Source organism: Pseudophryne corroboree, chromosome 3, assembly GCF_028390025.1.
Source record: "Pseudophryne corroboree isolate aPseCor3 chromosome 3, aPseCor3.hap2, whole genome shotgun sequence".
Lineage (NCBI taxonomy): Eukaryota > Metazoa > Chordata > Amphibia > Anura > Myobatrachidae > Pseudophryne > Pseudophryne corroboree.
In genome coordinates, this window is record NC_086446.1 from 311,876,884 (window position 1) to 311,895,862 (window position 18,979).

An 18,979-nucleotide genomic window follows, 5' to 3' on the forward strand; every position below is an offset into this window, starting at 1 on the left:
TATATGACTGTGACAGCCCACTGGGTAGATGTATGGACTCCCGCCGCAAGAACAGCAGCGGCGGCACCAGTAACAGCATCTCGCAAACGCCAACTCTTTCCTAGGCAGGCTACGCTTTGTATCACCGGTTTCCAGAATACGCACACAGCTGAAAACCTCTTACGGCAACTGAGGAAGATCATCGCGGAATGGCTTACCCCAATTGGACTCTCCTGTGCATTTGTGGCATCGGACAACGCCAGCAATATTGTGTGTGCATTAAATATGGGCAAATTCCAGCACGTCCCATGTTTTGCACATACCTTGAATTTGGTGGTGCAGAATTTTTAAAAAAACGACAGGGGCGTGCAAGAGATGCTGTCGGTGGCCAGAAGAATTGCGGGACACTTTCGGCGTACAGGCACCACGTACAGAAGACTGGAGCACCACCAAAAACTACTGAACCTGCCCTGCCATCATCTGAAGCAAGAAGTGGTAACGAGGTGGAATTCAACCCTCTATATGCTTCAGAGGTTGGAGGAGCAGCAAAAGGCCATTCAAGCCTATACAATTGAGCACGATATAGGAGGTGGAATGCACCTGTCTCAAGCGCAGTGGAGAATGATTTCAACGTTGTGCAAGGTTCTGATGCCCTTTGAACTTGCCACACGTGAAGTCAGTTCAGACACTGCCAGCCTGAGTCAGGTCATTCCCCTCATCAGGCTTTTGCAGAAGAAGCTGGAGACATTGAAGGAGGAGCTAACACGGAGCGATTCCGCTAGGCATGTGGGACTTGTGGATGGAGCCCTTAATTCGCTTAACAAGGATTCACGGGTGGTCAATCTGTTGAAATCAGAGCACTACATTTTGGCCACCATGCTCGATCCTAGATTTAAAGCCTACCTTGGATCTCTCTTTCCGGCAGACACAAGTCTGCTGGGGTTGAAAGACCTGCTGGTGAGAAAATTGTCAAGTCAAGCGGAACGCGACCTGTCAACATCTCCTCCTTCACATTCTCCCGCAACTGGGGGTGCGAGGAAAAGGCTCAGAATTCCGAGCCCACCCGCTGGCGGTGATGCAGGGCAGTCTGGAGCGACTGCTGATGCTGACATCTGGTCCGGACTGAAGGACCTGACAACGATTACGGACATGTCGTCTACTGTCACTGCATATGATTCTCTCAACATTGAAAGAATGGTGGAGGATTATATGAGTGACCGCATCCAAGTAGGCACGTCACACAGTCCGTACTTATACTGGCAGGAAAAAGAGGCAATTTGGAGGCCCTTGCACAAACTGGCTTTATTCTACCTAAGTTGCCCTCCCACAAGTGTGTACTCCGAAAGAGTGTTTAGTGCCGCCGCTCACCTTGTCAGCAATCGGCGTACGAGGTTACATCCAGAAAATGTGGAGAAGATGATGTTCATTAAAATGAATTATAATCAATTCCTCCGCGGAGACATTGACCAGCAGCAATTGCCTCCACAAAGTACACAGGGAGCTGAGATGGTGGATTCCAGTGGGGACTAATTGATAATCTGTGAGGAGGGGGATGTACACGGTGATATATCGGAGGATGATGATGAGGTGGACATCTTGCCTCTGTAGAGCCAGTTTGTGCAAGGAGAGATTAATTGCTTCTTTTTTGGGGGGGGGTCCAAACCAACCCATCATATAAGTCACAGTCGTGTGGCAGACCCTGTCACTGAAATGATGGGTTGGTTAAAGTGTGCATGTCCTGTTTATACAACATAAGGGTGGGTGGGAGGGCCCAAGGACAATTCCATCTTGCACCTCTTTTTTCTTTTATTTTTCTTTGCGTCATGTGCTGTTTGGGGAGGGTTTTTTGGAAGGGCCATCCTGCGTGACACTGCAGTGCCACTCCTAGATGGGCCCGGTGTTTGTGTCGGCCACTAGGGTCGCTTATCTTACTCACACAGTCAGCTACCTCATTGCGCCTCTTTTTTTCTTTGCGTCATGTGCTGTTTGGGGAGGGTTTTTTGGAAGGGCCATCCTGCGTGACACTGCAGTGCCACTCCTAGATGGGCCCGGTGTTTGTGTCGGCCACTAGGGTCGCTTATCTTACTCACACAGTCAGCTACCTCATTGCGCCTCTTTTTTTCTTTGCGTCATGTGCTGTTTGGGGAGGGTTTTTTGGAAGGGCCATCCTGCGTGACACTGCAGTGCCACTCCTAGATGGGCCCGGTGTTTGTGTTGGCCACTAGGGTCGCTTATCTTACTCACACAGTCAGCTACCTCATTGCGCCTCTTTTTTTCTTTGCGTCATGTGCTGTTTGGGGAGGGTTTTTTGGAAGGGCCATCCTGCGTGACACTGCAGTGCCACTCCTAGATGGGCCCGGTGTTTGTGTCGGCCACTAGGGTCGCTTATCTTACTCACACAGTCAGCTACCTCATTGCGCCTCTTTTTTTCTTTGCGTCATGTGCTGTTTGGGGAGGGTTTTTTGGAAGGGCCATCCTGCGTGACACTGCAGTGCCACTCCTAGATGGGCCCGGTGTTTGTGTCGGCCACTAGGGTCGCTTATCTTACTCACACAGTCAGCTACCTCATTGCGCCTCTTTTTTTCTTTGCGCCATGTGCTGTTTGGGGAGGGTTTTTTGGAAGGGCCATCCTGCGTGACACTGCAGTGCCACTCCTAGATGGGCCCGGTGTTTGTGTCGGCCACTAGGGTCGCTTATCTTACTCACACAGTCAGCTACCTCATTGCGCCTCTTTTTTTCTTTGCGTCATGTGCTGTTTGGGGAGGGTTTTTTGGAAGGGACATCCTGCGTGACACTGCAGTGCCACTCCTAGATGGGCCCGGTGTTTGTGTCGGCCACTAGGGTCGCTTATCTTACTCACACAGCGACCTCGGTGCAAATTTTAGGACTAAAAATAATATTGTGAGGTGTGAGGTATTCAGAATAGACTGAAAATGAGTGTAAATTATGGTTTTTGAGGTTAATAATACTTTGGGATCAAAATGACCCCCAAATTCTATGATTTAAGCTGTTTTTTAGGGTTTTTTGAAAAAAACACCCGAATCCAAAACACACCCGAATCCGACAAAAAAAATTCGGTGAGGTTTTGCCAAAACGCGGTCGAACCCAAAACACGGCCGCGGAACCGAACCCAAAACCAAAACACAAAACCCGAAAAATTTCCGGCGCTCATCTCTAGTCATAATGTAAATGCTAGCCTAGACAAAGCAACATGTAACGAAAGCATTTAAAACACCTTATATATAATAACCAAAAACCATGATATCTTGGTGTTCTTGGCATGTCACGGCCTTTCCAGCTGTTATGGCACTACATGTCCCAGCGCATCCAGTTGACAACATGTGCTGAGACTTGTAGTCCCATCACATTTGGACAGGCATAGGCAGCATTAATTACCCACAGAAGTTGGAACCCCAAGACTGCTTACTTATTGTTGCAGAGCTCTAAGACCAGAGCAGCATGTCCCAGATTGCAAAAAACCCACAGAAGGAAGTCCCGGGACCAGGCTGTCAGTGTGGCTTAGATCCCTTCTGCTGAGCCGCAGCCTTCCTCTCTGCCGCGGCCGGCAGCCACCTTTCACATGCGGGAGGTGCGGGGAGACCACACAGCCTGCTGGTAGGGGAGTGGAGCAGGAAGGGGAGGAGCGCACACACCCTTACCTAATCCCACTGTGATGAATGATCCGCTCAGGCAGCGCCCGCAGCCTGTGTGTTATCCGTGCGCGGGGAGGCTTAGAATGAGGGCAAGGCCAGTGATCGCGGGTCGCGGATGCATTGCTAAGGGGTGGTCCTGTGCACAACCACACCACCCCAAAGTCATTCTGATATTCTGTGGGCCTATTTTCAATGGGGGCCTGGAGCTGCAGCTCCATCCGCCCCATTGTTAATCCGGCCCTGTCCCTACCGCCCTGCGTCTCCCTATCCCCTCCCTACAGCACCGCATCTCTATATCCCCTCCCTGCCGCCCCGCCTCTCCGTATCCCCTCCCTGCCGCCCCGCCTCTCCGTATCCCCTCCCTACCGCCCCGCGTCTCCGTAACCCCTCCCTACCGCCCCACGTCTCCGTATCCTTTCCCTACCGCCCCACATCTCCGTATCCCCTCCCTACCGCCCCGCGTCTCCCCTCCCTACCGCCCCACGTCTCCCTATCCCCTCCCTACCGCCCCGCGTCTCCGTATCCCCTCCCTACCGCCCTGCGTCTCCCTATCCACTCCCTACCGCCCGCATCTCCCTATCCCCTCCCTACCGCACTGCATCTCTATATCCCCTCCCTGCCGCCCCGCGTCTCTGTATCCCCTCCCTGCCGCCCCGCGTCTCTGTATTCCCTCCCTACCACTTTGCATCTCTGTATCCCCTCCCTGCAGCTCTGTATTTCCTCCCTACCACCCCACGTCTCTGTATCCCCTCCCTGCCGCCCCGCGTCTCTGTATCCCCTCCCTACCACTTTGCATCTCTGTATCCCCCCCTGCATCTCTGTACCACCCCCCCTGCATCTCTGTATCCCCTCCCTACCGCCCTGCGTCTCTGTATCCCCTTCCTGACGCCCTGAGTCTCTCTGTCCCCTCAACTACTTCCCCTCCTTTCTCCATCAGCTTCCTCACTGGTGACTACCCTCCCTACCACCCTGTGTCTGTGTGTCCCCTTCCTACCGCCCTGCATCTGTGTGTCCCCTCCCTACCGCCGTGCGTCTGTGTGTCCCCTCCCTACCGCTGTGCATCTGTGTGTCCCCTCCCTACCGCCCTGTGTCCCCTCCCTACCGCCCCGCATCTTTGTATCCACTCCCTACCACCTTACACAGTCATGTACAAAATATTTAGACAGCGCTGATGACACCCCCATCTCAGTATCCACACACCCGCCATGCTGGTAAACCCCCTACAGTGGCCCTTAATAGGCCCTGCAGAAATTTCAGCTCCAGGCCTATGATGACCTTAATCTGCCAGTGACACACACACCGGCACCACACAGCGTCCTCTCTTTCCCTCACACTGTGCCCGGCTCGCTGTGTGTCTGTGTGACCCTCACTGATGACACCCCATCCGAACTCTACTCATACCCTGTCTATGCTCTGCTGCTCCCATGCAGGGTCGATACCACCGGCTCCTGGATACCTCCCTGACAATCCTACACCAGGAGGCCAGGAGCCGTAACCCCCTCCGGTCCCCCCCCCCCCCCCCCTGTAATTACCGGTATATTGGTGATGCTCTGCTCTGCCGTCTCCTCCTTATGCCTCACACACCGAGCATGTGACTGCGCTGCCCACGCCCATTGTCCCTGGGAGCAGCGCGAGGCCCCGCCCCCTCTTCATACGGCACCTCAGGGGGGCGCACAGATAGCGCATCCAGAGGTAACTGGTGCACCTGAGGCGTGCGGCCGCGCAGACTGCTCGCGTGCGTCACGTGCCCGCGTTTCTCACCTGAAGGATCAGACGGTGTAGAGACAGAACACAGCTGCCCCTGTTCCTCATTGTACCACCACTCCCCTCTGTATCTATATCTAATAACACCATATACCTCTTCATGCGGGTATGTCTATACCACATGCATCCTTATCATGCGGGTATGTCTATACCTTATGCATCCTATATATTGTTACACATACAATCACCCCCCCCCTCCCATGTGCCCTCGCTCCACCCGCAGCATCTACAGACACCATGCCTCATCCGCGGTCCATCCCCGCACCCGCTACATTCTGCACATTGTGCCCTGCAGGCGCTGGTCACACCGTCGCAAGGGACTACGCCCCTTTCAACATTGGACGCCCTTTCGTCCTCCAATATTTAACCACTGCCAAAACTAGCAACGCAGGTAATACGCCATATAATACAACTATTGAACCCCAGAAAGGCGTGCAGGGGTTAAGGGAGCGTAGCCACTTGCGACGGTGTGAACACCGCCCGTAGGGCACGATGAAGCACCTAGTTACATCATAACTCCCCAAGTAAACAGATATTGTTCACAAGAAGCATACTCATATAAAGAAGTACCAATATGATTTACTGTGAGTTTGGCCACAGCTATGACCTATGGGTGACAGGTTCTAACTGCTGAGATATGTGAACTTAGGGTAATGGATGTATGAATCTAAGCGCAGTAAACATAGGGTGAAATAAAAGTGACCAATATAAAGTTGTTGCCTGTCAGTGTTGGGAGCCAGCTACTCATAAAACATACACAAACAGCAATTTGCCTTTGTGAACATAATAGTAAAGTAACCTTGTGTAATACTAGATAGTTTAAGGTAACAGTTTCATACTAGATAGCTAAAACAACATATTTAAATACATGTGCACATTGTGGTTGCAAAATTATAAAGTTAAAAAAAAAGAAGTACATTCAGTATACAAGATCAATAAGTAACAAATAGGAATAATAGGAGAGATTTTTATTTATTTATAGACTAAGGGTAGGTACACACTAGGCAATGTGCTCTATGAGCGACGTCGCCTAGTGTGGTCCCTTCCTTGTCAGTGCGGTTGTCGGCAGTGCGTACACACTGAGCGACATGCCAACGATATCGCTCAGTGACGTCACACCGCGGCCGGGTCGTGCATACAGTTTTTGGATGACAGTCCAAATTGAGCTGCATGCACGGCCGACAGCGAGGGTTGTTAATGACCTGTGGGGCCGCGCATCGCTCGTTTTCGTCAGCGTACACCCTAGTCGATGTGTTAAACGACATTGCTCTGGAAGGGCAAAATGAGTGACGTTGTTTACTTTATAGGCAAGTGTGTACCCACCTTAAGAACTTAATTAATTGAAAATAACATGTTAATATAATACAGCACTGATAGCAATTACAAATAACTCTTTCCAAATAAGGGCACATGGGGAGTAGTGAATTAGGGTCCGACTCAGACCTGATCGCTGGTGTGGGAAATCGCACAGCATCGGATTATCGAACGACTGTGCTTGCGTATGCACCGCAATGCGCAGGCGTGATGCCAAATAGCGACAGCATTGTGCGAAAATTACGATCGCAAGGTGACTGACAGGAAGCCGACATTTGCGGGTGGTAGCTGGTCGTTTTTTGGGAGTGTCTGGAAAAACGCAGGCGTTTTTAGGCGTTTTCAGGGAGGGTGTGTGACGTCAGCTCTGGACCCGATCAGCCTGTTTGTATTGCACTGTAGGAGTAGGTCCTGGGCTGCGCACAGACTGCACAGTATTGAAAAATCATTCGATGGTGAGTGAGTTGCGAACGGATTTGCAGATGTCTGCTGTCTGGCGGAATTTTTGCACGGCATACACATTCATTCGCACACTTGCATGGGGCGGGTTTTCACTCTCCCTGGACGGCGACTATCTGATTGCAGACTGCTGCAAATTTGCAGCACAGAAATCAGGTCTGAATGAGGCCCTTAGTTGGGTCAGGATCCTTAGCCAAAGAGCACAAGTGATTGGATGATAATTGATTTGCTTGTATGAGATTATGTTTCTGGAGGAGGGAAAGATAAAGCTAGATAGCACAGTCCTAATTAGAAAGTAGTAGTCATTTAGCTGTGGCTAAAATAATATATATAATTTGGTGTAGAGACATGCTGACACATTCACTGGCATCTATCCCTATGATTTCTGATCCAAGTCACACTACAGTATATTGTTTTTTACCGGATCCTCTTTACTTCTCATCTTTATATATTAACAAGATCCTATACTCCTCCTCCCCCACAAACACATGTTGAACCGGGCGCGCGCCATTCACTAATATACAAGAAATCACCCCTCACCCCCTGCAGACATCTGGAGCCATTTACACAGGGCAACTGGAAACACTTAGAGCTCTGCGGGACAGGGAGAAGGAAGAGATTTGGTCCCTAAAGTAGAATTAACTCCTTCATTATCAAACAAGCCTGTCATAGTTGACTCCCGGCATGTTATATATATATACATTAATATAGTGCCAGCATATTCTGTTGCGCATTACTATTGGGATCTAGGTTCTCTGACATATGACGTCATTGTAAGTGGCATATGACCAGCAATTACTAAAATCTTAGACAGGATTTTAAGTTATGAGCTATGAGTCCTTAAATATAGCAACGCTGTTAATTCACGCCTACCTATACACATGCTTCCTACAATCATCAAAAAAGTTCTGCACACACATAATAGCTACATAAAAATGATATGCCTTCAAACATTTAAATAAGCCTATGAGTGTTCGCTGGTAAAAATTCCATTTTGGCTTCAGAAACACAAATATTCTATGTGTAAAAAAGATATTAGTATTTATGCTCAGTGGTTGAGGTGGAAGTTTTGACCAGGAGGTTGTTTACTAAACACTATAAAGTCCACACTGTATTTCACACGTTGGTTTCACCAGTGATCGCCATTAATTAACCCTTGTTGACAAAGATGGTTTTTCATTTTGTTCATGTCAATTTTGAGGTTTTTTTTTTTCACTTTTGTCATTGTATTTAATAGTGAATGTATTTATTTGAAGACGGATTTCTAGTCTGGAATTGTAATACATATCCAATAATGGCTGGTTTTAATATATTAACTTTTTATTTTACCTCAGAGTACTCTGTTACAGCAGTACTTTCCTTTCATTCCCCTTTTTGCTGTGTCCAGAGTCCACCTAGCATTTGGAGGCAGCAGCTCAAGTAATGACAGTGGGGTCCTATTATTTAGGCCAAGGGTGTCAAACTCGCACCCCCCTCCGCTTCCTTTTGCAGCCCGAGGGCAGTGGTCCTTTTGCGTCCCGACCGCCATCTCCGCTGGTTCGTGAGCCAATCAGGAGCTGCCGGTCTGCGAGCTCTGATTGGCTCACAAACAGGCGCCTGACTTACGATACCCGCGCCGCCGCCGGAGACCGGACTGAGGAGCAGGAGAGGCGCATGCTGCGCTCTCCTGCGTGTACACACAGCCAGACAGGACAACCCCCGGCAGCAGCGAGCACATTGGGGGCATATGTATATCTGGCACAGTGTGGGCATATGTTTTCTGGCACAGTATGGGCACATGTATATCTGGCACAGTGTGGGCATGTGTTTTCTGGCACAGTGTGGGCATGTGTTTTCTGGCACAGTGTGGGCATGTGTTTTCTGGCACAGTGTGGGCATATGTATATCTGGCACAGTGTGGGCATATGTTTTCAGGCACAATGTGTGGGCACATGTATATCTGGCACAGTGTTGGCATATGTGTATCTGGCACAGTGGGTGCATATGTATATCTGGCATAGTGTGGGCATATGTGTATCTGGCACTGTGGGGCATATGTGTGTGTATCTGGCACTGTGGGAGCATATGTGTATTTGGCACTTTTGGGGGCATGTGTATTTGGCACTTTTGGGGGCATATGTGTATTTGGCACTGCACTACTGGTGGCATATATGTATCTAGCACTGCACTACTGAAGGCATATTTGTATCTGGTCCCCATGTGTGTATCACACACCCATTTTTTGGGCGCGCGCTCATAACACTAAGAAATTTTCCTACTTGCATCACTGCATTGAAGTAAATGTTTTCTTCACGATACCGGACATCTCTTTGATTACACTTTACTGTTGGTTTTTCTAAAAAACATTTGAAGAATTCCATATAAGACTGTTTCTTTTTCTTGCGGCCCACACAAGACTTAGGGGTCTATTTACTAAGTCTTGGATGGAGATAAAGTGCACGGAGATAAGGTACCAGCCAATCAGCTCCTAGCTACCATTGTCGAAGGCTGGGTTTGAAAAATGACAGTTAGGAGCTGGTTGGCTGGTACTTTATCCCCGTCCACTTTATCTCCACCAAAGGCTTAGTAAATAGACCCCTTAGACCTTGATTATTCAGCCCAGTTGGGATTTTGAGTTTGACATGCCTGATTTAGGCTACAATCTTGCATATAAATTAGAGATGTGCGGTGGGCACTTTTCATGTTTTGTTTCTAATTCCCCGCTCATGTTTTGGATTGGTTTTACTAAAACCACCCTTTCGTGTTTTGGTTTTGAATCAGGATGATTTTTGAAAAAAACATAAAAACGGCTAAAATCACAGAATTTGGGGGTAATTTTGACCCTACGGTATTATTAACATCAATAACATTCATTTCCACTCATTTCCAGTCGATTCTGAACACCTCGCACCTCACAATATTGCTTTTAGGCCAAAAGGTTGCACCGAGGTGGCTGGATGACTAAGCTAAGCGACACAAGTGTGCGGCACAAACACCTGGCCCATCTAGGAGTGGCACTGCAGTGTCATACAGGATGGCAGATTTAAAAAATGGGCTCCAAACAGCACATGATGCAAAGAAGAAAAAGAGGTGCACCAAGGTCGCTGGATGGCTAAGCTAAGCAACACAAGTGTGCGGCACAAACACCTGGCCCATCAAGAGTTGGCACTGCAGTCCCACTGCACCAATGGCGGATATCGGATGCACGTCTAGCACCAGCATAGTTGTTATGGCCTCAGTAATCCGCTTTGCAACAGGGTATACAGTATATATATACGGCAGTATCACGGGAATTATATGGCAGTACCACTGGACATATACGGCAGGATCACTGGAATTATATGGCAGTACCACTGGAGATATACGGCAGGATCACTGGAATTATACGGCAGGATCACTGGACATATACGACAGGATCACAGGACATATATACGTCAGGATCACTGGACATATATGGCAGTATCTCTGGACTGGATTAATACACCAGTACCACTGGAATTATACGTCAGGATCAATGGACATATACGGCAGTATCAATGGACATATACGGCAGTATCAATGGACATATACGGCAGTATCAATGGACATATACGGCAGTATCACTGGACTGGTTTTATACGCCAGTATCGCTGGAATTATACGGCAGTATCGCTGGAATTATACGGCAGTACCGCTGGACATATATGGCTGTACCGCTGGACATATACGGCTGTACCGCTGGACATATACGGCTGTACCGCTGGACATATACGGCAGTACCGCTGGACATATACGGCAGTATCGCTGGACATATACGGCAGTATCGCTGGACATATACGGCAGTATCACTGGACTGGATTTATACGCCAGTACCACTGGAATTATACGGCAGGATCACTGGAATTATACGGCAGTACCACTGGACATATACGGCAGTATCAATGGACATATACGGCAGTATCAATGGACATATACGGCAGTATCACTGGACTGGATTTATACGCCAGTACCACTGTAATTATACGGCAGGATCACTGGAATTATACGGCAGTATCACTGGACTGGACTTATGCGCCAGACCACTGTAATTGTACCGCTCCACATATACGGCGGTATCACTAGACTTATACGGCAGGATCACTGGACTTATACGGCAGGATCACTGGACTTATACGGCAGGATCACTGGACTTATACGGCAGGATCACTGGACTTATACGGCAGGATCACTGGACTTATACGGCAGGATCACTGGACTTATACGGCAGGATCACTGGACTTATATGGCAGGATCACTGGATTTATACGGCTGGATCACTGGACTTATACGGCAGTACCACTGGACATACACGGCAGTATCACTGGACTGGACTTATATGGCAGGATCACTGGAATTATACGGCAGTACCGCTGGACATATACAGCAGTATCACTGGACATATACGGCAGTATCACTGGACATATACGGCAGTATCACTGGACATATACGGCAGTATCACTGGACATATACGGCAGTATCACTGGACATATACGGCAGTATCACTGGACATATACGGCAGTATCACTGGACATATACGGCAGTACCACTGGATATATACGGCAGTATCACTGGACTGGACTTATATGGCAGGATCACTGGAATTATACGGCAGTACCGCTGGACATATACGGCAGTATCACTGGACATATACGGCAGTATCACTGGACTGGACTTATATGGCAGGATCACTGGAATTATACGGCAGTACCGCTGGACATATACGGCAGTATCACTGGACATATACGGCAGTATCACTGGACATATACGGCAGTATCACTGGACATATACGGCAGTATCACTGGACATATACGGCAGTATCACTGGACATATACGGCAGTATCACTGGACTTATACGGCAGGATCACTGGACATATACGGCAGTATCACTGGACATATACCGCAGTACCACTGGACATATACGGCAGTACCACTGGACATATACGGCAGTATCACTGGACATATACGGCAGTATCACTGGACATATACGGCAGTATCACTGGACATATACGGCAGTATCACTGGACATATACGGCAGTATCACTGGACATATACGGCAGTACCACTGGATATATACGGCAGTATCACTGGACTGGACTTATATGGCAGGATCACTGGAATTATACGGCAGTACCGCTGGACATATACGGCAGTATCACTGGACTTATACGGCAGGATCACTGGACATATACGGCAGTATCACTGGACATATACGGCAGTATCACTGGACTTATACGGCAGGATCACTGGACATATATGGCAGTATCACTGTACATATACGGCAGAATCACTGGACATATACGGCAGAATCACTGGACATATACGGCAGTATCACTGTACATATACGGCAGAATCACTGGACATATACGGCAGTATCACTGGACATATACGGCAGTATCACTGGACATATAAGGCAGTGTCACTGGACATATACGGCAGTATCACTGGACATATACGGCAGTACCACTGGACATATACGGCAGTATCACTGGACATATACGGCAGTATCACTGGACATATACGGCAGTATCACTGGACTTATACGGCAGGATCACTGGACATATATGGCAGTATCACTGTACATATACGGCAGAATCACTGGACATATACGGCAGTATCACTGTACATATACGGCAGAATCACTGGACATATACAGCAGTATCACTGTACATATACGGCAGTATCACAGGACATATACGGCAGTATCACTGGACATATATGGCGGTATCACTGGACATATACGGCAGTATCACTGGACATATACGGCAGTACCACTGGACATATACGGCAGTATCACTGGACATATACGGCAGTATCACTGGACATATACGGCAGTATCACTGGACATATACGGCAGTATCACTGTACATATACGGCAGTATCACTGGACATATACGGCAGAATCACTGGACATATACGGCAGTATCACTGTACATATACGGCAGTATCACTGGACATATACGGCAGTATCACTGTACATATACGGCAGTATCACTGGACATATACGGCAGTATCACTGGACATATATGGCAGTATCACTGGACATATACGGCAGTATCACTGGACATATACGGCAGTACCACTGGACATATACAGCAGCACAGGAACACCACCACTGTACTGATGCAGGACAACACAGCACCACTGCAATGTACTGGACTTATTCAGCAGCACTGGGTATATGGCAGCAGAGGACACAACCACTGTGACTGGACTGATGTAGCACAAAACACTAACACTGAACTGATGCAGGACACTGAGGACGGAGACACGTCCTCTCTCTACACTCTCTATACTCTCCAATGCCGGAGTGAAAATGGCGGCTCCTTATCCAAACCCCACAAGAATCTGACAGCGGGATGATGACGTTTTGTCTCGTTCTGGTTTCCGAGTCAGGCGGGAAAACCCGAGCCTGACTCAGATCCGGGCTTGGGTAGTGAAGTTCGGGGGGACGGTTCTGAGAACCGAACTCGCTCATCTCTAATAGAAATAAATCAAATGTAATTAATATGGACTTTTTAAAAACAAAAAATTATTTACATGGTAAAAATAAAAATCAGTGTGTGTTAAGAAGAGTAAGAGGCAATTTAATGTCCATAATTTGCAATATAAAAAAAAGAGCTGTCATGAACCTCAAATTAAACGAGGTGGATAGAAGTGTGTTGATTCGAGAGCACAAAGTTATTCTAGTATTCCTAAGTACACAATGTGTCACGGTCACCTCAGAACTGAGTTTTTAAGCACCTATTCTTTATCTTTACCCCATTCTCTAAGCTTACGATGCCATCTAGTGGTATACATGTATATTATAGTTAGTACAGTTATTTTTAGAACAGGGCACTGGCCATACAAGCATACAAATGTTGGATTCTTAGGAAGTGTATCTGTTTAGGACTTTAGTGACCATCTCACAGCACACAAAACATGAACTAAAGTGTAGTTCAAATGGATTCATGCTAAATGCACTGAGAACACATATAGTGCAAGTTTACTGGTGCCCACTTAAACAAGGCCCTCCAACTTCCGTGACATTATGGAATACATATTATTAAAGGCAACAGACATGATGACAACTAGGTTATAGTAATCCTGGTGGTCTCTCACCTTATATCTCTGATCCTCAGACAGGTCTCTGACACCCTTCAGAGCAATAAACACCTCATAGTGAGGGTCAGAACCCCCAGATAATGAACCTGCAATAAGAAAAGAGAATAGTCAGATACATATGCTTATATTGAAGGAGCCTGCTCAATTAGAGACTATAAGATGAAGGAGGGGACCAAAGCCTTGCACCAAAAAGAACAATTCAGTCAGCCTGAAAAGAGGAACTTCCAAAGTAGAATTAAATAGGAAGAAATTAAGAAATGGAGAGTAACTGTCCTCCAACAACAAGGAGTGCAAGGGAAAACAAAAGGAAATAAAAAGGCACACAGCTACTCCCACAACCCCAGGCAAAGACTTCCATTTGTTGGTGGGACCTCAGTAAAAGACGACGGCAAGATGGAAGGCACTGAAGCCAAAATCATTGAACCAGACAGCCTGAATAAGATGGAGAAAAGTAAAATATAGGCAGAATAGTATTAGTATGAGCATGCAGGAAAGGAAAAAAACCTATTGAGCCTTTGAAAACCATGGCATTGTCCATTCCTCCTCCTCCTGGGACTAAAAGAGGTGAAAGATGAAGCATACATAGCACAAATAAGGTAAGGCATAACAGAAGCAAGGAAAGTGAATGGACATGAAGTTTGGTTATTGGGTACTGTTTATGATGTGACATCACAAAATATTGGTGGATAAATAGAACAAGTATGCAAATAAAAGGCAGGAGTCTGGAAAAACAAGTGGATGAATCTAATGAGGTACTGAAGAAATGGGTATATGTAGTAGTTAATAAAGGGCAGTGTATACTGGTACACAGATCAGTGAGGGAATCATATAATTAATCAAATACAGCGCTGGAAGAATGAAATTAAGGATAGTAAAAAAGGTCTATGCAATAGAACAAAAGGTCGGGCAAATTGGTGTATGTCTAAGGTAGGGTTTTAAATGAAACAAATCTACTTAGAATACCAACAAACTTGGTCACTTTAATAGAAACAGTAGCTAAATTGGAACTATAAAGTATAAAACAAGGAAACGCATGAACTAGGTGGACATAATTTACACGAATAGTGAAGACTGCCATTCTCATAATTCATTCTATATTAATCAAATAAATAAATAAAAATTTTATACTGGAACAACTGAAGCACTGGTGAGAAGTAGGCTTAGAACTGAGTCAGGGTGGTGAAAAGAATAAGAGGGCTAAACGAAACAGTGAATGGATGATGGATTAGTTAATGGGTACACATATTAGTTATTGCAGTGGCGGGGGAAGAATTACAATAAGACTAGGAAAGAAACAGTAATGAATAAAACACCTGCAGTGACTACTGGCTTAGGCTTAGAGAGGAATTAAATGTAAGTGTGGAATACTTTAATCAATGCCTGTTATTTTTTTTACGTTGGCGGATATGGACTATAATGCTTTAAGATAACAAAGGAAACAGGGAAACAACAGTCTGGGGTTGGCATAAGCAGTGCTGATTGGTGAAGCAACATACAAAGTTAAAATTAAGAGGATTGGGAAGTTGATGAAGTCACAGGGATGATTAATTATAGTGTGGGAGAGAAAAGGTGAATTCTTAAGAAAACAGTCACAAAACTGAAAGAAAGTGGCAATAGAATATGTTGAGAAAAGCACGGGGATTAAACTTTCATTATGGGCTTCTGAATAGGGTGCTGTAACTACTGTGAAACGCAAGGAGAATAAAGTGACAAAAATAACATCTTCCAATACGGATAACAAGAAAGAGGTGAGAAACTGAGCAAAGTCACTGGTGCAATTATGTCATAAACTGTTTGAATTGGTGGAGTATATGCAGGCAAAGACAGAGCTGTTGAATAGATCCAGAAATAATGACTGGGTACACACTAGCAAGATAAAGCGGCCGACCCGCCGTTACACCGACAGAGCGCCCGATTAGGTAACTAATACACATACCAATCGGCCACTTGATATGTTGGGGCAGACATCGCAACCAGGTGGGCTTTTGAATTTACCTGCCCAGCTGTGATGTTAGTGTCGCTGGTCCCTACAATCAACTAAGTTTAATATTTTTTTCCTGAATTTCTCAATAAGAATCTTTTGAACTAGGGGCACCGTGATTCAAAAAAGTTTAGGAACCACTGGGACACATAGTACAATAGAGAGTTGTACAGATCAGGAGACAGGAGAATAGACTGCAATGTAAGTTGAACTCCTCACTGATGGAAATGACTGGATGTATGGTAAGGAGTAGACTGGTGATAGGAAATGTGAGGAAAACATGCAGGAGCAGAATAAGATGGGACAAGCAGCTGTTTTTAAGTCTTCACTTGGAGCTATGTTTGAATTGAGCATAAGGAGTCATATAGAGTCGTATAGAAAAACACATTTACTAAAGTATAAAGGGAAACATGCTAAATTAAAACTGAGCTGGAAAATTAATGATAATGAGTAAAAAGACCAGATGCATGATGGGAGCAAGGACAGTCTCCATAAAAAAATATTGCAAACAAAATATAATTATGTTTTATATTACTGTCTGTGCCTTATAAATACGTACTGCATTTACACACTGTAAGCCAAAAAGCATAAAGGTTATAACTGCCTACATAGAGTAGAGGCAGCCAATTTGTGGACTGAGACCACTGGTTCCTAGTAAAACTGCATTCTCATGAATATATTTGTTCAAAGGCAACAGATATTTTTAATAAACTGCTAACAGAGTTTTGGAAACAGTAGTTTCTAACAAATATGTCTATAAGCGGTTTCCCTTTAAGTATTTCATATTTATTCATTTGCATCTCATCAAAACCTCTTTAAAACATTTTATACTAGTCACCATTGGCTGAAGTATCTTTCCATATATGGAGCAAACAATGAATGATCAGCACTAGGTGAGAGCGAATCGGTAATTTGTCTACCTACCCAGAATCCCGCTCTCTGCACAGCAGTAGTTGAGAAGAGAGGCACCAGGCCACAAGTTTACAGTCCGCATGAGAGTCCTATAAAAATGACGCTCTGAAATGCGTTCTCCACGGACACTCAATGTCTGGCTTTTCCTAAAGTAATAAAATAAAAAACAATAGTAACAACAACAATAAATGTCATAGGGTCTACTTTATATTTACACACAATGGTGATGTTCATGCAACTGAGCGATTATTGGTAGACTACACATGTGCCATATTCGCACTGCATACATGACAAGATAACTTTGCGATGCCGCTCGCAGTGAGAATTTAATGCAGAGTGGTTGACAGTAAGGGACCGTTTGGGGGAGGTAATGGGGAGTGGTGTCAAAAACACTGATGTTTCATGGCCATTTTTAGGGCATGTATATGCCTTCAGCTGTGATCATGTACTCTGAGAAACACAGCACCAGCGTCGCTACTGCCGCAGCCAGTCTGCGTGACCATAGACTCACTCGAGGAATTGATGTTCCTCGTTATCGATGCTGCGCTCAGGACTTTGTGATGGCTCCAGTGGACAGTTCTATTCATGTCTGGGCGGCAGCTTCACTTGCGGCAATTAGCAAACCTGTAGCCTGGAAAATCACAGCTGTGTAGGCATGTGCATACAAACATCAATTAGGCCCATAGTCCTTGGCAAGAATTATTTACAGCAGGGTAAATAAAACTGATATAATGGGGGTTATTCAATTGTTTGAAAAGTCAGTTGGGTTTCTGTTTTTTCCTATCTAATAGACAGAAAAATACAGACACCCAACTGACTTTTCAAACAATTGAATTCCCCCTAATGTGTTTAAAACAATAAATCTAACCTGCCGCCAAGGGTCCATGCAAACAGTAACTTCACCCAGCTCCATGGTTTTTGCAATGAAAAAAAACTTTTCACCAAAGTTGAGTAAATATCTTTGAAACTGATTGGCGCTGTAAGGTGTTATCCCAGGGCGCCTTTAACCAAGAATTGGTGAGTGTGCCAGCACATTTGTTTCTGACTTTTCTGCCCATCGTGCACACTTTGTTTATTTTTCTTTCTCAGTACACATCTGAATATGGGACTGACACATCCCCTGGGGTCGATACCAATTAACTTGCTCCCACATCCTAGCGGGGCGAGTGGACACTGTAATGGCATGGAAACACCAACAATGGCTGCCAAACTGGCCCCGCCCTAGATTCGAGCGAGTCCACACCTACTGTAAATGCAGCATGTAACTGCACTTACTTGCTGCCTATTGAACTGGGATTGAGTTATAATTCAGCAGTGTTGGAAAAGCGCAGAGACCACTCTTTTAAACCACTATACATATTAAATAATATAATCAATTGTTCAAACACCATAAAATTTATTGGTATAGTACATACCTGTATACAAATTCCACTATGGGACTTTGATTGTGGAAGCCTGTAACCTGTACAACATCTCCAAGCTGGTACCTGGAAAGAATCACATTGATCTTCATGGGAAGTCTACAACATTACTGACAAATAAGTAACCAATAACACTTTATTTACTACACACCTTACACGCATCTAGGAAAACCACACAGGTCCTTTGCCTAACACCCCAACAGAGAGCACATTACTTCCCAGGACGATCAGCAATATCTCACACAGTAGCGGATCTTGCCACGGGCAAGCAGGACTTTTGCCCGGGGCGCCGCCTTCCGGAGGGCGCCGCACCATGGCAAGATCCGCTGCTGCTGTGCCCCCCACTGCCCGCTCTGTCCCGCTGCCCGCTGTGTAGGGAAACTAGACGCTACGCGTCT

At 46.1% G+C, this 18,979-nt stretch overlaps 1 protein-coding gene across 2 annotated transcripts in view; it reads right to left on the reverse strand.

Moving 5' to 3' along the window:
* Positions 1-18,979, reverse strand: part of GHDC (GH3 domain containing) — a 139,307-nt gene that overhangs the window by 78,110 nt on the left and 42,218 nt on the right. For both annotated transcript variants that reach the window (XM_063959426.1, XM_063959427.1), the window contains exons 6-8: positions 18,576-18,647; positions 17,173-17,306; positions 14,265-14,353 (exon numbers count right to left, since the gene is read on the reverse strand). In XM_063959426.1, the coding sequence (XP_063815496.1) occupies positions 14,265-14,353; positions 17,173-17,306; positions 18,576-18,647 (295 nt within the window). The remainder of the gene's footprint in view (positions 1-14,264; positions 14,354-17,172; positions 17,307-18,575; positions 18,648-18,979) is intronic.